Below are 23,305 nucleotides of genomic sequence, written 5' to 3'. Positions count from 1 at the left end.
CTACAAAGCATTATAATTGCACACAGAACAAAAGAGATGGTTCATTTCAGTTCTCGTAAACGGACCATTGACTTTAAACTTACGGAATTAATCTGATAATAATAATATTTTCGAAGCAGATGTTTTCTGCGACAACCTGGAATATCAACTAAATAGTTGAAACAATCAACTCTCAATAAACACATGGTACGCATTTCGAGTTCAATGTCCTATATAGTATAACCAACCCTGTTACTCGCTTCATAACTTGACATTGAAATCTTGAGCCTCTATTCGATTAATGAGTTGTATTGTCAAAAAGCAATAGTAACCATAAAGTATTTAGAATAAGAAATCCATGTGTTAATAAAATGCCAACCAATGAATTGTATATTTTAACTAAATACTGGTTGGTTAAAAACGTAATGACATGACTGTAGTAGAAGCGAACCTTTATGTATTGATGAAGTTGTCACTAAATAGTAGGCTTCAGACAGGATAACAAAATAAAGTATACCTTCTAAATTGTTCTACTATTAACTACTCATATGTAGTATCAGTTTATTCAATTTTTTTACATTTGAATTCTTTTCGTTTTTATTTCTAGATGAGGCATTTATTTCTCATTATTGATCTATCACAAGCAATGAATGAACAAGATTTGAAACCGAATCGTTTAATATGTACTGTAAAGGTGAGTGACCATATTTTCAATGCCTAGTTTGAGGGAAAAAAAAACTAAACGATGAAAAACCAATGGAGGGGGGGAGTTCAAATATGTTTGAAGTGAAACTGTTGTTACCGACGGAATTAGATAAACGTTGTGCTATATTTTGAACTGATTAAATATGAGATTATACCATTAAATGTTAACTCAATAGTTCTAATGATCAGGTGTTTTAGATGAGACTTGAAGCTCCTGGCGTAAGGACTACTTGGGAACCTCATGCTAGGATGTAACAATGGTCCAGTGCTACTTGGTTTTTAATTGTACTCAAGATGAGATTAGTTTGGGATGAATACTACTTACAAAACACAAATAACTTTAGGATAATTTTTTAACGCGAATTTGCACTGCACAACTATTTCATACGGGTTTCTATCTGTTTACAACAATGCTCATGTATTTTATGATAACCTTCCTAAGCCAAATCCAGTTAGTCGATGATCAGCTATGTACACGTATACCTTTTTATTCTACAGTAGAACAAGGTAGATCATCACATAGCTGAGTATATTGTTGACGTCATCTATTGAATGTTCACCCAGTCAATAAGGAAATGAAAATGTTTTGATTGTATTTAGGAAATACCTTTGCACACAATTACTTTATACATGTAGATGTCTATTGTCATGAACCTAACTTGCATGTATCCTTACTAATAAGAGGTTATTATCATAGAGTCCCCTTATTATTAATTCAGCTTATGTCTAATAAACAAATGACTCTCTTTTGAACCGATGACATGATGGATTTGAATGATGATCAAGTATCCTGATTCCTATTGGCCCACTCTGCTCTTTCTATCTGTACTGGCCAGTAAGAAAACGAACACACCGAATAAATTCACCTTCTGTTATTGTATTGTCATTTTAACTCAACAATTTCACAGCGTTATTTATGTGTTGGTATGAAGAAACATATTTGGGATTCATGAGATCAGCACTTAAGACAGGAGAGCAGTTGTTCTGGTTAGTTCTTCTAGACCGCCTATCTAATAACAACGACCAAAGATACGATAGATGTGAGATCATAGGTAAGAGTAACACTAAATGACTATTGGTTCTGAATGCGATTTCCCTCACTTGATTTCCTGATAGCCAGAATACAGAACTGCTTAGCAAGCAGACAACGTTTGATTATATAGGTCGAATTTACAAATCACTTATACAATAATCTAAAGTAAAATCCTAACCACGTCACAACTGAAAGAAGATTGAATGATAGGTCCTTAATGAGTTAACAATAACTTAGGAAAGGTAAAACACAACAGACGAAAGATTACAACTAGGGTAATACAAAATACAACAGATTAAGTATTTAGTAATTATACAATAAAAATATAAACTATAACTAAGTAGGACTGTTCCGAAAGCTCAACTTAACTTAATATTTACCCTGATATAACAGTTATACACATCGATTACATGACCACAACTATTCACAAATAAGAAATTACAATTTACACATGAGTAAGTATATATAAGACTGAATAATAAGCATATAATTGATTAACAGTAACACAAGCGGTTTTGTGGAGAATGTAATAATTTCAATAGTTGAATTCATGAGTCGATTAGAGCTAGACCACCATGGAAAACCTGGTCAGACTCTTCAGTAGTGCGCATTCACGACCCCGTCTCGCGGGATTCGAACCCAGGACTTATCAGTCTCGCGCGCGATGGGCCAACTATATGGAAAACAATATGTTTAAAAAATTATATTTCAAATGATATCGGTGACTGATGTGATGTCATCCATCGATCTTGTCTAAACTTCAGGTTATTAATCGAAATCATAATTATCGAAGAATATACAACGTCTGATAAAGAAATGTATGCTAACGCTCTACTTGGCACCCTTCTAGGTTTGCTAACGGTCCCAAGCTAAGACAAACGAGCAGAGGTGGACGTCGGGTTAACAACTTCATCCTGTAAAAAAGAACCTTGCCAAAAAATACTCAAAATAGCTACACAATAAGTATGTAGATATTAGTTCTCTTTAGTATACTTTTAAAAGTACCATCTCCCAGATTTAACTAATTGTTCACATCATTAACTATTACTCTCTTAATCATACCTGTTAACCATATCAAATTGGAAATTGATTACTTAATAAATCAACTACAATTTAAGTAGATCATACCTGTTGTTGAGCAGAATTGTACAATGTTTCGAAATTGTCTAATTACTTTATTCGAATGAATTTTTATTGATATCTTTCCTTCAAAAAATTATTTCTATGTAACTTGATTTCATTGTAGATCTTTTGTTTTGTTTGTTTTCTTTTTGTTGTTGTTGTTATGGGGAATTCATCTAGGCTGCTTGTACATTTGTTCGAGAGTATTTCGATCAAAATCCTATCAGTCAATTAGGTATTATTGTTACTTCAGATCGAAGAGCTGAACGATTAACAGAATTATCAGGTTAGAGAAAGAAAGTAAAAAAAACACAATTATGTTTTGTCTCTACTTTTTATTGTTATTGATTTCATTTAATATGAAAGAAGAGGAAAAGTGTTTTTCACTTTGATTGTTAACTCTAAAAAAAATCGGGATATAATAACTGTGATGATTGATTTAGCCCACACTTCCCTTGTATATTTTAATTCGTTAATATTCAACAATTAATTATACCAGAAAAGGGAAATTGTAGTAATTTTAATAGTTAAATTCATGAGTTGATTAAAGTTGAACTATTATGGAAAACCTGGAAGTACTGAACGGCTGTGTACTGGATTGTGAATGAGCATTGCTGAAGAGTCTCATAGTAGGACGAAACGGCCGTCCAGTGTTTTCAAGTTTTCCATAGTGATGGTCTAGCTTTAATCTACTCATGATTACAACTATTAAAATGAATTATACTTCTAAAATATTTTCTTTTTCAATTTCGTTCAAAATTCTTTTCTTGTTTGAATCGAAGTGGTTTGTAAAGTGTGTTTGTATATTTTAGCATATTCAACTACTACCAAATACCATTGTAGTGAATGAAAACTCAGCTAGGGGAGACTAATTTATTATTTAATGCCAAATTACTTAGTGTCCTTGTAAAATATTAAAACGATACATTGAATACATCATTTACAAATCTTCCATCATTTGTCTCTTACCGAATTCATCACTCCTTCATTTCTGTTGTTACTACAATTACTCCTTGTTTACGTTCTTGTTATCTTCAGTTCGATATTCTCAATCCTCTGTTACTATGCATTCCACTTCCGATTGTTGTTGTATACTACCTAAATCTGTCAACATAAGTTATATACACCACACCATAACATGTGACGCTGGTTAGTGTAGGATTAGTTTGAAAAAACGTCTGTGAAAAATATCAAGTCAAGAAAATATGATATCAATTCATGAAGGAATTGACTATATGATTGGATGTAAACGGAAGATATACACTAACCTTGGTCTAGGGTCACATAATGATCGTGATCAATGATTGGAGAGAATATATGACATGATTCAGAATCGACTGTATTAGTGCAGTTATCGCCTTACCTTTGATGTTCACTTTAAATATTATTTCAGTTAGTTTATTCTACGGATTCACTTGTATTTTTTCATCGTATATTTTGTCCTTTTTTATATTTATTTTGATCATCGTGAAGCGTTCATGTGCTGTAACGGTTTCGGCCGATCTCCAGCTGTACATTAATTACAACTTACTGATGTTTTGCTTAAGTGATGACCCACTTTATTTTTGAAACAAGATGATAGTATTATTATTAACCCTGGTAATCTTGGGTACTGTTGAGGGTATGAGGGTGACTGTCACTTAATGTTGTCCACATCATGGAAGGATATTTATTCTTAAGGGATCTGAAATAGAAACTGAATTACTGGTTACCGTGACGATCTGGTAAGGTGACTACAAAGCCTAGGGTATAAATACTTGTGCCCGTTCATATATTGCTATTTTTATGGGAAGTTTTTGATGTGTTAGCTCCATTGTATTCTAACCATTTTTGTTGCATACTCATTCAGTTTTGATATTTGTTGAATATGATATTTGTAAAAGTCGTAATTATTTAGATTTATTCATCACTAATTGCTACAAAGTAAATTTGGACATAAAACAAAGGGAGTTTAGCGATCATAAGTTAGGTTTTGTTTTCCTAATTGTTGGGGGGGGAGGCAGCGGTCTTAATTACCAATTTCGGGAACAGTGCAGAAAAGAAATTACTTCAATTTTCGATTATCCTTGGGTTCAGTATTGTGTTGACATTTTTATATTGAGTGGCAAATGTTGAATTTATAAAAATTTCTAACTGCTTTAAGCGTTAATCCTATTGTGTTTTTTGAATTCTATCATTTTGTGTGTAGGTAATCCTAGACCACATCTTTCCGCTTTGCAGTCACTTTACACACGTACTTGTATTGGTGAACCTAGTTTACAAAATGCTTTATTATTAGCTGAATCCAGATTAAAGTAAGTTGTTAATAAATGTAATGTAACTCTTATCTCTGACATCTAGCATTTAAACAACTGACTTAGAAGTTACTCAAACATATTTGCACTATCACGTAACCTGGTAGAGATTAAGAAAATGTGAAGTATTGAATCCTAATATCGGTGACTGGGTGGAAAAGAACAGAGCTCTATGATTTCTCATTGTTCCTTGTCCTATGAACAAGTTAGTGGTTAATGAGACTCAATGGCTTAGTATATGATGCATTAGTACTTCAATAGAACAGTATTGTGTTTAAGTAGCAATGGTAATATCAAAAGTAATGTTGTGGGTAAATCCAACGGACGTGTCTTAAATAGAACAAAACTTTCAATGTTGACCACCATGTAAATATGTTTGACACATAACAAAAATTCATTATCGATCCATCCGCTTATGACACATTTGTCCTAACGAAAGCTAATTTGATATCCAGTTTTGAACATCAATAAAGGTGTACCAAAAACGCTTAGGAGTATTTCATTTTAATAAGATAACAGCTGTATTCAATCTATGCTGTTGTAGAACACATACAGACAGACATACTTTACATTCGCCTGTCATTCCTACTTCCCATATACATTATTGTTATAACTTGTGGCCTGAGTGCGCTGTTAATATATAACGTAATGATACCTCCAGTTAGGGAGCAGTGGCTTATCGTTCGGATCAATGACGAGTAAAACCCGTACGAGCAGCCTAGAGTCCTGATTGGTCGTGCTCTACGCCTTGCCCAGCCGATTAAGTCCAGAACACCAACCCAAGCCTCTGCGATATGAATAATCGTATTTCAAACATACTGAGTTTATATACCAATCAAGCAGACCACAACGTACCATAAAATAGAAAATAACATTTGTAAAAAATTTGGCCAAATGTGGCTGTGAATGTGGGAGGCAGTGACTAATAGACAGGGCATAATTCAAGAATGGTAAAACGTATAATAATGGTTCAGAGGTCTAAATAAAGCTTATAATAAGAGGAATGTGAATATGAATAGTTTAGTTATTTAACAATTATACAGTAAAAAATATACGTATAGTATTGGTCCATAAAAGGACCCCAAAGTTACCATTCATTATGCTTATCAGGACCTGACAATTATCTTATTAATTCTCACTACATTACAAATAAATTTTGTCTATAACTGTCAACAACTATTGAATTTGGTTTATATAGAGTAAATAAAATGTGGCTAGCAGTGGAATCGAATACCTTTGTTTTGTTCCTATTGGGATTCGTTGGTTGGATGTACCTCCATGCTAGAGTTGATATCCACTTTGAAATTCGAACCCAATACCTTTCGCTCCAAACACCAAAGTCATTATCCACTTCTTTACTGAATCCAGACAGCTGCTCACTTGTTCAAAGGATAAATCGAGCTGACAAATTCGAAATATGATGAAATGCTTTTTCTGGATTTCACTGCTAACCACATTCCATCTACATTACATGAACTGGCGAAATAACGGTTCTATCATGGCAATCCACACTGATGAATACACTTTTGGCAACTAAGACTGATCACCATGATAATCCGAACTATTATTAGTTCTTAAACTTCTCGGTTATTGTCACTAGTCAGGTTACTTCGAATGTATTAATTATATTTTGATCTTATAAAACTTATGATTGAGTCACTGATTACTGTTAAAATTGAATTTTGTCAATGATTGTAACTAGAAAGTGTTATATTGTTTAAATTTCAGTCCATGTGTTTGTGTTTTTTGCTTTCCGTTTTTTTTTTGTTCGTGTTGTTGTTGTCCTGATGTAAGTACTTTTCAGTCTTTTTACTCAGTTAATTATAAGTCGGTCTCCTAAATTAGATAGAATAAATGATAAATATCACAAGTAGTTATATGACCAAATTTATGCACACTGTATGTATTCTATTACTAGTTGAAGATAAGACTTGAATTTTATTTTTCTTCATATGGGTGTCAATCATTGACTTACTCAATAAACAATTTTATTCTCTTTACTCTCATTGCACATCAGTACCGCATCGGTGTTTTTCTATCCATTCTCCATTCAATAGTCTTAGTATAATAATACCAAACACAGAAGAATGGTATATTTTTATTCAGAAAGTAGAAATGGGCGTCAGATTCTCGAAATTAATTTCTGTGCCTACTTTCTCCTTCTATAGTTGCCTTGTTTTCAGTCAGCTAATCAGCTACAACGTAGGACCAGGTACATATGTGCATCGGTCCAAGTTGCCTTACCTCATTAGCACAACAACATGGACACAGGATTCATATAAGTAGTTAATTCAATGTTGATAATATATAAAAGAAAGATTGCATATAAGGATATAGTACAGGAGGAAAGAATTAGTACGCAGAAAGATATGAAGCGGTTTTAATCTCTTAGTTTAAGGGTGAACAAAGAGTGTATACACCTACGCCATTGTGATCGATTCTGGGCCATGTCACTGAGAGTCTCCATCCATTAGTTACGAGTCACATGGACTCCAACCAACTAGTCTGCATCTACCAACATGACTAAGACTAGAGGTTAGTGACTTTATGGACTGATGCCATGTTTTGGCTTGGCCACCCCTAACTTTCTTCCATCCATTTCCAACATTAGTTAGCATTGCCCGTCGTGATAGTTGGTGGTTGTACATGCGTAATACGTGGCCCAACCATCTCAGTCTTTGGTGATTCACAACTTCATCGACTGATTTACCATCATTCCTTAATACCCTTCTTCTAACCTTACTATTACTTAACCGGTGATCCGAGCAGATGCGAGCAATATTTCTAAGACATATGTGGTCAAATACTAGTAGCTTACGAGTGTCTTTTACTCTTGGTGGCCACGTTTTGCAACATACACCACACTACTTCTAGTACCTACACCGTGATAAATATGTTTGGTTAGCACTCATTATAAGACTGATTAAGAACAGCTTATCAACTTCAATTCATTGCTCAAAAGTTAAATAGGCTTATGAAAATTATTTGCAATTATAAATGTTCAACACAAAATTCATATTTATGTTTCATTCATTCCATTCTGTAATTGTATCGTTCGTTTTGTACAATTGAATCAATATTTTATGTGGTGATTGTATTTTAGATAAAATATGATATAACATATTTATCCTTTGATGAAGGGGATAAGAGCATAAATTAAATTTGATATAGGCTAAAATAACGAAAACTATCCATTTTTTTCTCGGATCATTTCTTTTTTTCGTACATTTATCATGTTACAAAATTAGCCCATCATATCATGCGAAAAAGAGAGAGAGAGAGAGGGGGAGAATGAAAGAAACAGTATTTATGGTAGGGATGGGAACTATGTTTTCTTCTGTTTTTTTAATTTTATCTCATTCATTGGTACTTAGATATAAAAGTGCTTAACACACACACACACACACACACACACACACACGCAAAAAAAGAATTTCCCGATCAAGAATTGTAATATCATTTAAGTAGAGAGAGTTGGAGTGGTGGTAGTTGGAAATGTCGGTTGATAAAAATTTTGGTTTGGAATCGGAAGACAAGCATAGCAATAGAAAACGTCTAAACGAAACAATGTTAATGCAAGAAAGAATGAATAAAAAAAGTTTAAAATTTATAGTCGAAATGAAGATGGAGTGAATTTATCTAGACCATTACATCTTGCTCTAAGTCATATTATCCAATAAATCCAACTACTGGTTTCAATAATCATTAGAGCCTCAACCAGATAGCTTACATCTGCTAACGTGTTTCAGTTCTATGGTAATTGATTACATGGGTTGAATAGGTTGATTATGAATACAGTGGTCTTGAGTGCAGTTAGAGGTGGAAGGGTTCACCTGGAGGTACCTGAAAAGGAAATTGGATTAGAGGTGGTCTTAGTAACCTGTGAGTGTGACCGCAGTACCCAAGGGACAAATACTTGAGGTCGGTCACACATGACCTTTTTGTGGGTAATTTTCGTGTTACCTCCGTATTTGTTGAGACTTTACTGCCGGAGACGGATATCCGTGAGATATGGCAAGGTGTGCATTTTTAGGGTCGACCTTTGCTAAACCCACCCCTCCTTGTGGGAAGGCAGGACTGCTGTTATGCTGGTTGTATGGCGGAAACACCTTGCTGCCGTCGCACCTCTGTACATTGAGCTGTACGACTTCGTCCTCAGACCTTGGGTTTGCTACTTTTCGTCTTGCCGTTCTTCAACCGACCTGTCTGGCATGGTAGGATCTTGGGGAACGGTTGTTCCAGCCGGTATAGCTCGATTGGTTCATCGCGATAGGCAAGACCGATCACCACTTCAAGGTAGCAACAACGGTCGGAGATTTCATGAACTGAGACCACGTCCTTGCTTGTACGTACATAGTTTGTCTCCAGCTTACGTTCATCCCAACAAACTGCTCATCAAAATAGACCATAGTTGAGATTGCTCAATACATGCATCAGCAACCTCAATCGGTGAAGATTCACCATCTCATCAACCGACTTTCAATTTTTACCTAGTACTCTGTATTTAACCTTAGCACTGTTAACTCGGTGATCTGAACATACTCGGATAAATGCTCTGAAGGCAAAATACTGACAACCTACGAATACCTGATTTTATGGTCACCAATTAGAGTGGAACGAACTTCTCTGCAGTAAAAAACAAATTAGCGAATTTAAACTATGTCTTGGTTTTGTCGAACACAAATCCAAGGTATGTGAAGTTGTCGTGAGAATATTCAGCTTTCAACAACTGGGTTCTGGTTCTGAACTTCTACCCATTTGTTTTGGTTTAAGGAACTAAGTAGTAACGTTTTCCGTCAAGTCCTATGTGTGATTTCAAAATTGTCTTATAAACCTGTGCGTGACAAATGAGTAACATTATTCGTTCTCGGAACTGAACAGTTTAGTTTCGAAACTTCTACTATAGTTCTTGATGAGTAAAGCCATCAAGTAAAGCCAAGCGTTTTAAATTATTTCACAAATACTGTTATAATGACTTTATCAAGAACTGGTTGTCGACTCTTGTTCTGTTTTAATCGTGTCTCCTTTTGATTATTTTGTTCAGTCAGCCTTTGAATACTTATTGATAGATTAGATCTATATCGCCATGGTTATTAATTTTGAATTTTACTGAATACAATGCGTCTAGAAATTCTCTGATATCCTTCGAAATCTGAATTTAAAATATTGTTGTTCATAGTTGTTTGCTTGCATTGATATAAGTGATGGTAATGTCGTGCTCCTTGACTGCTTAAAATAGGCTTTCAGAATGTTGTTCATAACTGTAATAACTTTCTTAAAACGCCAACGCAGAAGTACCGCCATTTGTTGTTTCATTTTAGTTCACTGGCAGTCAACTTTAAACTAACTGGCTATCAACTAAAATGTAACATACATCTGTTTCATCCCCCAATTCATTTGTTTAGTATAGATTAATGTAGTTGACTTCATGTTACTCGATAAATAAGAAGACTAATAATACTACACAGACTTTGTGACTTAGTGACTGAAAGTCGATTGCCTTAATCACTAAGCCACCTCTTCATTCTTCATTTGAAACATTTAAATTCTTCACTTTTCCAAATGATGTTATCCCATAGTTTAAAAAAATGAATTTATTTATCTATCTATTATGTTAATAACAGATATACAATTCATCATAATGAAATTGTAGTATTAATGGCTAGTTTAACTACATGTGATCCAAGTGATATTCATCAAACTATTAAAAGTTTATCATCAAATAGAATACGTTGTTCTGTTATATCATTAGCTGTGGAAGTATTTGTTTATCGTGCACTTGCTCAATTTACACAAGGTAAGTTATAATTTTGTTTTGAAATTATACTAAACAAGTTATTTATCTTTATATTATGTTGACTTATGAATGTATTTGGAACTAACCTGGCAAAGCTTATAAAACTTCTTTTTATATGAATATATTCATTATAATGATGGATAGTGGTTAGCAGTGGAATCCAGGACGCGCGTTTCTTCCCAGATAGATAAGTGGATAACGCGATGGCGTTTGAAGCGAACGGTACTGGTTTCGAGTCCCGGAGTAAATATCAACTCTGGAATGCAGGTACGTCCAGATGACGAGTCCCAAATAGGACGAAACGCGCGTCCTGTATTCCACTGTTAGCCACTATCCATCTTTGCTTAAAAAGCTTGTGACTCAATGCTATATCGAGGCAATCCGCACAGGATGCACATATACCAACAAGAAACTGATCAATTACAGTCCTAAACAACAATGGGAAGATACATGTAAAACAACACTAAGTGAATTTATATTCATGATAGATTTCATTTTTGACTCTCTTTTTCATCTAAAAGGAGGGGAACAGACAAAAATTATGAATGAACAACGGTGTGTATGTATTCTTATCCTTGAGAGGTTGTACTGTTTCATTTAATCTTATAATTTATAGGCAACCGCTTCTGGAGTTGATACTCTTTACCAATGACTGCGAGACAATAAAATAAAGCGATAAAAGAGTACTTGACAATATGGTGAACATAACAAACTTAAGCGTTATTGAGAGCAGTACTGTTAAAAACAGTATTGATAATCTTTCTTTTTTATCTCCAAGCCTAAAGACAGAATTCGAAAGACAACTGCTGGGATGGGCTGTTCACATTTTTACTATTAGCTTTATACATTTTCCAAGCATTACAAATTCTTCCATAGATCTGTTAGATAGGGATGGCTGTGGTATTTTTTAGGATACAATGTTTCCAGTGTTTCATTCGATCAGCTTAGGTTATTATTGTAATCAGTCACTATCAGTGGTTACATTAATCTGGGACATCTAGCATAATATAGCTCCACTCTAGTCCTGTCACCAAGCATTGTTAGAGGTATAGGGGTTATTATCACTTTCCTTTTGCTCACATTATGGGTATACACTTCTTTAGGGACTTGTAGATGAAACTGGGTTAATCTCTTGACGATCTGAGAGCCTGACCGCAGCTTCCAAGGTAAAACTGTCTGAGGCTGGTCCGATGGTATTTTTGTGGGAAGTTTTTGTTTTAATGGTTCCGTACTTCAAAAGGCCTTACAGCTACCGATGGAAATCTGTAGGGTAATAAAAGGTGTGCTATTTTTAGTCCGAATGATTCGAATACCTTTCTTCCATTACGAGAAAGCACTCTCGGCGTAGGTGCTGGTTGTTTGAAGGGAACACTTTGCTGCCGTTAAAACATAGTACAGCCAGCAGTACGACTTTGTCATCGGACCTTTAGTTATTGCTTTAAGCTCATTAACTGGTATAGTAGAATCTAAACAAAAAGGGTTCAGTGAGACTATAATTTACAGAGACCTTTGAGCGACGCTAGACTGACCTTGAGAGTGTCCACCTAATAATTAGGACCAAATGAGGGTTGTAAACCTATGTGAAGAATGAGAATAATGATTTACGGTTGATGATTAAGGTTAAGAATTAGATTTTGAGTTTACATCACGAACTGACATAATCTATAATGCCAAAACTCTATTTATCTGAACAAATGAGTGAATTTCGCGCAAAAATCCTAGACCTGTTATCTTATACCTAATTGTTTCGTCCATAAATTATAGTCTCACTAAGTTTTGTAGTCAATATAGCTCGTTTTGGTCATCAATATATGCAAACCCAACCACTACATCAATATAACAGCTTAGATTGAATCCTCAGCAGTTACTGATGGGAAGCATTTGTTTAAAGTTTATTTACATGGACTAGTATAACTTAGAAGTTACTAATAATACACAAGCAAATGTAACACAGCTTGATAGGTTAAAGAACTAATTATGGGAAAAGATAAGTAATAAGAAATGTAAAGTTTATCGGGGAGTTTTTATTGTTGAAGAGGCAAATAAATGAAAATCTGAACATAAGAGGAATATATACATGTACACCGTTTTAACATAAAACCTTGTCAAATTCATTAATAAATGCCTTATTTTGACCTTTGTAAATTAACATAATTATGGACGTACAGCCTGTACAGCCTGAGGATGAAGTTATTTAAAACAATTGTTCGTTCAAATATTCTTCATTTTTGAATATCCTATGGGGATTTTCAAACTGATGAGAGAAATACTTAAAAAAAGCAAGGTCGGAGAGTATAGTCTGAAATATAAAACAACCTATGAATTTGAGGACATTCAACACACTACTACCAACTTTGCCAACCATTGGTGCAGACCGTCAAGTGTAGATTTGTATACACAGCTTTGAGAAGTACTTTCGGAACGGGACATGGACAACAATATCTACCAAGACACTCCATTTATGATTGTGATGTGTTGTAAATAAGCAGTTAACAACTTTTACTCGTGAATCAAAACCTCATAGAAAAGTCTTTCTTTCAAATCATCCTGAAGCGTCATGTTTACCTATTAATTTTCAGTCCTACAGTTATGGCAGTCTATTATTATTATTATTATTATTATTATTATTATTATTATTATTATTATTATAGTTTGTCTAAATTCTTTCTGTTAATTTTTGTCTTTCAATATGGTTTACACCAGGAACATTTCATGTTATTATGGATGAATTACACTTGAAAAATGTTTTGAAAGATTTAGTGCCACCTCCAGTGGCTGCTGTAAGTTTTGTAATTGCATATATGTATTTATCCAAGGGTCTACATTTGTTGAATCTTTATTTATCTGTCGAATTTTTAGCCATTATTTTTATGACGGAACAATTGATCTATTCATACCATTAGGGTAACTGAAGTAGGCGATCGGGACTGATAACCTAACGTCGATTGATGGTAATTATAAACCACTGGTCGACCAACTGAATATATTCCAATGCAATAAAAACAGAGAAGATAGAAATCAGACTTACATATTAGAAAGTTTGTCTCAGCCTGAATAACTTAGTGATAATGCCTCGAATATACCTTAGTTTTAATACATGACGGCCAACCAGTCCACCCAATAATTCAGGTAATTCTTTTTGGTGAGTACCAACTAACATGTAAGTTAGATTAACGATTTCCTCCTCCTGACTGTTTCCAAGCACCTAACATTAAAAACAGTGTACGTGCTGTCGAGTTATTTAAGTTTAGTGGTTACGTTACGATTTGGTGGATATAACTCAATCAACATTAAGGTCAAGGCATACTGACATATTATATGCTTCCTACTTGTGCAACATAGACATTATAACGTTGAACTAATGGTTATTTTGAAGGTTTCGCAATTTCCGGTTGTTGATATTCAATGTTAAATCTTTTATAAGTCTCTGTTAACATATGTGCATCCTGAGGTATTTGCTTAGATATCTCCATTTAGTCACAAGCTGTAATACAATTGAATTGTAACCAGTAGTAGAATCCGGGACTCGTATTTCATAATATTTTTGGTACTTGTCATTTGGATATTCATAAACTCCTGTATTTGTATTCACATTAAGATCCCAACACAGTACCTATCGTTTCGAACGTTAACGCGTTACTTGCCATTTCTCTTATGTATTCAGGGTGCATGGACTTATCTACATGAGTTTGTATTTTACTGTTGTTAATATTAAAGAATGCAAAACAAAGATTGTTTAATTATTATGTTGAAATAGTTTGTATCTATATTGTATACATTGAGTCCAACTTATTCAGGTTATAAAAAGGTAAATATTCACCATGGTAATGACGTGTGTTTGTGTATGTATGAGGTCACTGTATACAAAAGTTCAACTTTTCTAATCTTTTAATCTCAATCGATTTATGGAGTGTAAAAGACGTAAAATCTAATAAGAACACAACCATGATGTTTAACAGTATAGTACACTACGTATAATCTATGCGATTATATGAGTTTACATTGTGACATTATTGAAAGCCAACTTGTTTATGAGTCTCTTAATAACTGTTAATCAGTCAGTCACAACATAGAACCTGTACGTATGTTGGTCGGTTCGAGTTGTCATACCCCGTTAACAAAGAGATATAAAACTGTCAGATCAAATCCCAGAGTAGCAGAGGTAGTAACAGTATCAGTGGTAATAGGAAAGATTAGGCATCAAAGATACGACTCTAAGCGAAAATATAAGTTAACGAAATAAAAACAAAAAAAACTTATGAGGAACTGGGCTTACGCAACATATATCCCAACCACCTCAGATGATAACTCCAGCTGTAGCTCTTTTGGAGTTACTGCCAGTCCAAGGCCCGGGTAATATTGGAGGGTTGGACATGGGGTCGATCACCTGTAGAAAAAAATCTTGCTGAAAAATGCCAACCAGACTAAACAAATAAGTTTGTAGGTATCATTACCAAGGTTTGACTTGATAATTTCGAATAAATTAAGCATTGGGCAGATTGTTGTAAATAAATAAGTACCTCAGATGACGAAGATTTATTACCTCATCAATTGATTTCAGTACTCTATTCCTAACCTAGACATTGCTTACTCCGTGGTCCCTAAATACACGAGCGATGCTCCGAAGACACCTATGATCGAATACTAGTAACTTACGAATATCCTCAACTTTTAATGGCCATGTTTCACATCCTCGAAGTAGAATGAATAGAACTGCTATGTAGTAAACTTCCCCTTTGGTTGGCGGAGGATATTTTGCCTACACAAGTGGCCCAAGTTGGCGAAAGCCAATCAAGCGCAGTAAAAAATCAACTCCTGGGAAGTCAGACGATAAAAGTTTGATCTGTAAAACCATATCTATGACAAATTTAAATAATAGTGAAGAAAGCGGACAACCTTAACGAACACCACTTCAAGTAATCAATTCAGATGACAGCTCGCCATAAGCTCTGACTCGACCAGAAGTTTTCGAGTAGATATTCTGTACAAGCTTAATGTACTTCTTTGGTATGCCTTTCAATGACAGGACTTACATCAGTTCTCCATTCAGCTGACTTGGAGATAGTGGGTAACTGAAGTGTGGCTGAAGGTCAGTGTTTGGGATGCAGAGGAATATACCAATCATTATCATGTTAAGTCTAATGATGTCCTTGGACTTTAAGTGGACACTTCCTATTGATCGATATTTGTTCACTTGTTAAATATTGTACAAAATGTTGTTTTCTATTTTATGGTACGATGTGGTATGTTTGATTGGTATACAAACAGAGCATGTTTGAAATATAACGATTCCTATCTCAGAGGTTGTGACTTGTGTTCTGGACTGAACTGGCTGGGCTAGACAGGGAGGCGGGACCAATCAGGACACTAGGTCGTTCGTACGTGTTTTACGTGTCACTGATTCGATCTATAGTACACTGCTCTCTAATCTTTTGAGTCAAGGACGCAACAATTGGCACGGGGTATAAATCGACCCAACTTCAAGTCACAACAGTCAGTTGAACTGTTTCCTAAAATGTTCTGCCAATCGTTCCAAACTCCTTTATTCACAGTGAATAATGGTCCCATTTTTACTGAGATAGTGTCACTAACAGCAATATTTTTAATACCCATTTCCTTGATAAATCTATAAAGTTCTCTACTGTTACCTATATCAGTTGCCTTTTCCATCTGTTCTTCTTTTGCTGCCCACTAATGCTCACGATCACTACGTAGTCTTTTAATCAACCTACGCTTAAGCTGTCTCCGCTCCTCTGTGTCTTCTAAGCTAGACAGGATGAGTTTCCGAGCATCTATCCACCGAGGATTTCATGTGAGGACTTGCCTTGTGACACAGTTGGGTGCTTTCCTCAATGTGTGTCGTATCCACTTCCAGCGCTTCTTCCTGATTTCCTCCTCCGCTGGAATTTGGTTTGTTCTCTCCCACAGTACGTTGTTGCTAATAGTGTCCGGCCAACGGATCTGAAGTATTTTGCGTAGACAACTGTTAATAAACACCTGTATTTTCTGGATGATGGATTTCGTAATTCTGTAGGTTTCCGCCCCATATTTTCAAAAAAATTCTTCATTTCATTGTTTTAACAATATTGTGTAACTCTTTTTAACGATTTAATATGTTACTCAATCGAACTATTCATAAACTAGTTATATATATAATGAAATATTCACTGGTGTTTATCTGTTGTAATTATTATAACTGGTTTTGTTTGTTTATTTTTATTTACTTTAAAAGATTGAAACTGAAGCTAATCTAATTCGAATGGGTTAGTTTTATTATTTGATTATTATGATTATTTTTTGTATGTTTTATAACAATATATCACCTTATAATTGATGAATGATGAATGAACATGACAATGCAATATTTAATGTACAGATTCATTGAACAATATTGACTGGTTAAGTCTGTTGAATTCATCCAATACTTACTTACGCCTGTTACTCCTCGTGAAGGAGCATAGGCCGCTCACCAGCATTCTCCATCCAACCCTGTTCTGGGCAATCCTTTCCAGCTTCTTCCAGCTGTTATTCATCCTTTTCATATCTGCTTCTATTTCCCGACGTAATGTGTTCTTTGGCCTTCCTCTTGTCCGCTTCCCTTCAGGACTCCAGGTTAGGGCTTGCCTCGTGATGCAGTTTGACGATTTGCGTAATGTATGTCCTATCCATTTCCATCATCTTTTCCTAATTTCTTCTTCAGCTGGAAGTTGGTTTGTTCTCTCCCAGAAAAGGTTGTTACTGATGATATCTGGCCAATGGATGTTGAGTTTACGTTAGTTCATGTTGTATGCTACTTTAAAAGTGTTATAACTTGTGGCCTGTGTGCCCTGTTAATGTATAAAGTTATGATACCGCCAATTAGACAACAATGAATTATCGACCGAACCAATGACGCATAAAACAAGTACGAGCAGTCTAGAGTACTTATCGATCCTGCTTCCTGTCTCGCCCAGCCAGTTGAGTCCAGAACACCTTTTATTGTCATCACAGAAATCTTGTTTGTAGGAAGTAATTTACATCAAAGTATTTTTATGTACAACCCTGCCTAGAGCCTTTCTGGGGTTACTGTCAGTGCCAAGCCCGGGTAAAAGTGGAGGGTTGGGCATGAAGTTAGTGTTAACTAGGAAATGTAATTCGAACCATTTAAAATCTACTCTGGGAGTTAGAAGGTCTTCATTTAGAAGAGTTATGACGTCTTATGATGAAAGTCGAGTTCCTTCGGAAGTCACGAGGCTGATACCCTTTCTGACAACCAGAGTAATCAATAATTTAGGTACATGGAATGCTTGTACAATGTGGGAGACCGGAAGAGTCCTCCAAATTACTGCAGAAATGAAGAGATACTTTTATGTAAAAATGGTTTCTATGTATGTATACCTAATTAGATAAAACAATTATATCATAGTTATGTTGATGATATAACTCATCATTATTCTGAACAAGTATCACGTATTTTGTATAAGGTTTTGAGTTAAAATCTTTAATATTAATAAATGGGTTAATGGTTAACAGTGCCATTACATCCACCATACTTCGCCTCATGAATTTAAAGGAGTGAGGTAGATTTTAAAAAAAAATGTATTATGTCCAATTCATTAATCAAGTGTGTATCCATTCATAGCAGCAGTAATTTTTTTTGCAGATCTATACTGTGGTGTTATAAATCAACTGAAAAGTTAAATTTCATAGATCTTAGTATTTATCATCAAAGACTATGTGTATAATATATTCCTTCCGCCGTAGAGATTCAAATACTAAAAGACTCTGAGATGGTGAAGATTTGTAGCTCAGGTGGATGATTTTGATGGAGTTTTGTTCTCTGAGCTGGGTGGTTCGGTCGTGGAGCTTTCATCGTTTTGCTGAACGACATCATCAGCACAGACTTCGGATAGACTTCTGTGTATCTATCCGAAGCTTGTGCTGATGATATCGTTCAGAAGGACGATGAAAACTCCACGACCAAACCATCCAGCTCAGAGAACGAAACTCCATCAAAAACTAAAAGACTCTACATTTCATCAGCATCTTCATCAATCAGAACTATGTCATTTAGGTATTCTAAATTCATACGTTGATTGAGCTTATATTTAATCTTGTATATATCTTACTTACTTACGCCCGTTACTCCTAATGGAGCATAGGCCGCAGACCAGCATTCTCCAACCCACTCTGTTCTGGGCCTTCTTTTCTAGTTCCATCCAACTCTTGTTCATTTTTCTCATGTCTATTTCCATTTCCCGGCGTAATGTGTTCTTTGGTCTCCCTCTTTTCCTTTGGCCTTGAGGATTCCATGTGAGGGCTTGTCTTGTGACGCAGTTGGGTGCTTTCCTCAATGTGTGTCGTATCCACTTCCAGCGCTTCTTCCTAATTTCTTCCTCCGCTGGAATCTGGTTTGTTCTCTCCCATAGTACGTTGTTGCTAATAGTGTCCGGCCAACGGATCTGAAGTATTTTGTGTAGACAACTGTTAATAAACACCTGTATTTTCTGGATGATGGATTTCGTAGTTCTCTAGGTTTCCACCCCATACAGTAGAACTGTCTTGACATTTGTATTGAAAATCCGGACCTTGGTGTTGGTTGACAGTTGCTTTGAATTCCAGATGTTCCTCAGTTGTAAATATGCTTCTCTTGCTTTGCTGATCCGCGCCTTCACATCTTCATCAGACCCACCCTGTTCATCAATGATGCTGCCCAGATATGTAAAGGTTTTTACATCTTCCAAATCTTCTCCGTCAATTTTGATTGGATTGGTGCTTGCTTTTCCCTTTGTGTATATTGAGACCTACTGCTGCTGAGGCTGCTGCCACACTGTTTGTCTTCTCCTGCATTTGTTGTTGCGTTTGGGATAGAAGGGCCAGATCATCTGCGAAGTCTAGATCGTCCAACTGCATCCTAGATGTCCATTGTATCCCGTGCTTCCCTTCAGATGTTGACGTCTTCATGATCCAGTCGATCACCAGGAGAAAGATAAAGGGTGAGAGTAAGCAACCTTGTCTAACACCGGTCTTCACCTCGAACGAGTTTGTCAACTGTCCTCCATGCACAATTTTGCACTTTAATCCATCATAGGAATTCCGTATGATATTGACTATCTTCTGAGTCACGCCGTAGTGTCGAAGAAGTTTCCATAGTGTTTTTCTGTCCACGCCATCAAATGCCTTTTCGTAGTCAATGAAGTTGATGTAGAGTGATGAATTCCATTCAATTAATTGTTGTCCGGTCTCGCTGCTTTGCCACTCTTGATTTGTCTGATGGACATGCTTATCTCTTCAAATGTTGGTGGGCGAACATCGGTTGGGAGGTCCGTGGGTGCTGCTTCTATGTTGGGTGGGTTCAGTGGGGCTGGTCGGTTCGAGAGTTCTTTGAAGTGTTCTACCCACCTGTTTTGTTGCTCTTCAATGTTGGTGATTACTCGCCTTCCTTGCTTTTCACTGGTCGTTCTGGTTGCTAAATCTTCCACATATTTACGTTTGTCGGTTCTGATGCTCCTTTTCACTTGTTTGTTTACTTCTGTGTATTCAGCTTGTGCCTTGGCTTTTTCTGCTCTTGTTCGACTGGTATTGATTGCTGCCTTCTTGTTCCTCCTTTCTTGACTCTTATCCAGTGTATCAACAGTGATCCATTCCTTTTGATGGTGCTTCTTGTGGCCCAGGACCTCATGACATGTTGAAGTGATTGCCTCTTTGATCCCCTTCCTGTTTCTCTCCAGAGTAGTTCCTTCTCCATTGAGTAGATCAAGAAAGGCCTGGAACTTATTGCTGAGGACTATCTTGAATTTGTTGAGTTTTTTAGTATCCTGAAGAAATGCTGTATTGAACTTTTTTGATGTTGTCCGCCCCATTGTCCAGTGCTTCTTGAGTTTCAATTTCATCTTGGCGACCAGCAAGTGATGATCTGATGCTATATCAGCTCCTCTCTTGGTTCTCACGTCTTCCATCGTCCTCCTGAACGTTTTGTTGATGCAGATATGGTCGATTTGGTTTTGTGTGTAGTGATCCGGTGAAGTCCACGTGGTTTTGTGTACTCGTTTATGTGGGAATATGGTGCAGCCTATGACCAGTTTATTGAAGGCACATAGATTTGCAAATCTCTCACAATTTTCGTTCCTTTCTCCCAGTCCGTGTCGTCCCATGATGTCTTCATACCCAGTGTTGTCCGTTCCAACCTTGGCATTGAAATCTCCCATCAGAATAGTCAGGTCCTTTGTTGGGCACTTCTCGATGATTGACTGTAGCCTATCGTAGAATTGATCTTTAGCGTCTTCATTGTAGTAGTTGGTAGGCACATAGCATTGGATGATGTTCATAGAAATGCCCTCATTCTTTGTTTTGAAGGAGGCTTTGATGATCTTTGGTCCATGAGATTCCCATCCTATAAGTGCATAATATGCTTGTTTGGACAGCATCAACGCAACTCCTTGTGTATGTGGTGCATTTTCATCTTCATAGCCGGAGTATAACAGGAGCTCTCCTGTAGTTAGTCGTTGTTGTCCAACTTGTGTCCAATGTGTTTCACTGATCCCAAGTAACTCTAGGTTGTATCTTCTCATTTCTGCAGCAATTTGGAAGGCTCTCCCGGTCTCCCACATTGTACGAACGTTCCATGTACCTAAATAAATGGTTGCTCTGGTTGTCAGAACGAGCATCGGCCTCGTAACTTCCGAAGGAATTCGGCTTTCATCATGAGGCGTCATAATTCTTCTAAATGAAGACCTTCTGAGTCCCTGGGCAGAGTTAAAATGGTTTGAATAGTTTTTTCTAGTTAGCGTTTTTTTAGCGAGTTAGTTTTCTACGGGATGGGGACGCTAACCTCATGCTCAACCCTCCTTCTTTACTCGGGCTTGGGACCGGCAGTAGCCCCCGGAGGGACTCCAGGTGGAGTTTTGTATATATGTATATTAATAGTTTAATAATCCAGCAATTTTGATAATGAAAAAATAATACACATTCATTCTGTATTATACTTTGTTTTGTTTATTATTAATTTAGGCTTCCCACATTCTGAAACTTTTGATCTTGATCGTTTCGCTGTTAAACGTTGTATGTGGTAAGTGTTAACCGATATTAATTGTTTTCTATTAATTTATTAGATGATTTATGATTCACAATGAAATTCGATTGATCAGCTGACTGAATTGTAATTTTTCTCATACGTACTATCATCATCTCATACGTTTGAAAATGAACTTAGTTGTAGATTCATTAAACTATTCTCAATCTCTGAATGATACCTTATAATGTTGTGTATTAGTGTGACTTGTAGTTTGAACCTAAGATGTTTCTCATTTTTAATGAACATCTGAATCATACGTTTTATTAATGAGTTCAACTATGAGCGAAATATCTATGATGAATTTCTCTGCTAGCTACTTTTCCAAAGTATAATACCCCTATAACAGACTCAGTGGTCTAGTGGTTAAGTGTTCGCGCGCGAGACTGAAGGCTCTGGGTTTGAATCCGGCGAGCGGGATCATGGATGTGCACTGGTGAGCAGTCCCACAATAAAATGAAACGACCGTCCAGTGCTTCCAGGTTTTCAATGATAGTGTAACATTAATCGGTTTATGATCTTAATCAAAAACTTAATAATCGATTGTTTGAACCTTAGTATAATATACAGTAAACAATCTACAACAATTATCACCATATATCATTTATTTATTTAAACACATAGATATTGGTGCAAGAAGGCACCAAATACATATGCAACACACAAATCTTATTAGATTTATGTGAGGGCTGTGATACTGCCCGGGTGCCTAAACAGAAGCAGGTGGTTTACTTACGGGGCCACACCTGGAGCCTTCGACCTGAAGGTCTGATCCACAAGGTAGTGGAGAATCGTAAGGAGATGCAGTCCTATGGTAACCAGTGACCAACGATTGGCTCATACACCATTTGTTCACTCAGGATACTGGAGCCCATATGGAGCATTGGTTTTGAATCAGGGTTTTCCAACTCCCCTAGGTGGACTCTCCATGTCCACCAACCCCGTCAAAGTGTTGGACATTCGCTTTCCGTCTTCTCAATTTCGTAAACAACAGTAATACCGCGAGAAGGCAGTGAGTAGGACTTCCTTGTCAGTGGTTGTATGCACGTGGTCTTGTGAGAGCATTTGGAGTGGGGGAGCTGACTCTTCCCACTCTCGGCCATACCGGGTCATTTGGGGACAGATCTGACATCCAATCCTTTTTGAGTTTTCGCTTAAGTTTTACATTGTTGTATGATGATGATAGATTGTAAGGTATTTTAAATAACTTAAAAATAGGGAAAATATTTAAATATCTAGACAGTATAATAGGTACAGTATTATAAACTCTGAAATCAAAAAGATAGCTCTTCATTCATTATCCTTATTGTTTATGATGATTTCTT

At 36.1% G+C, this 23,305-nt stretch overlaps 1 protein-coding gene across 3 annotated transcripts in view; it reads left to right on the top strand.

The window, feature by feature from the left end:
- The window catches only part of GTF2H2 (General transcription factor IIH subunit 2), an 85,793-nt gene that overhangs the window by 43,577 nt on the left and 18,911 nt on the right, over positions 1 to 23,305 (top strand). For 2 of the 3 annotated variants that reach the window (XM_051212619.1, XM_051212620.1), the window contains 7 exons: positions 587 to 673; positions 3,020 to 3,125; positions 5,028 to 5,133; positions 10,758 to 10,930; positions 13,634 to 13,710; positions 17,163 to 17,193; positions 21,920 to 21,977. In XM_051212619.1, coding sequence (XP_051072809.1) covers positions 587 to 673; positions 3,020 to 3,125; positions 5,028 to 5,133; positions 10,758 to 10,930; positions 13,634 to 13,710; positions 17,163 to 17,193; positions 21,920 to 21,977 — 638 coding nt within the window. Of the gene's footprint in view, positions 1 to 586; positions 674 to 3,019; positions 3,126 to 5,027; positions 5,134 to 10,757; positions 10,931 to 13,633; positions 13,711 to 17,162; positions 17,194 to 21,919; positions 21,978 to 22,020; positions 23,184 to 23,305 lie in introns of those variants that run through there. The other variant, XM_051212621.1, reaches the window with a different exon arrangement.

This window comes from Schistosoma haematobium, chromosome ZW (assembly GCF_000699445.3).
Source record: "Schistosoma haematobium chromosome ZW, whole genome shotgun sequence".
NCBI lineage: Eukaryota > Metazoa > Platyhelminthes > Trematoda > Strigeidida > Schistosomatidae > Schistosoma > Schistosoma haematobium.
Note: the sequence above shows the minus strand (reverse complement) of the source record. Positions and strands in the feature narration are given on the sequence as shown.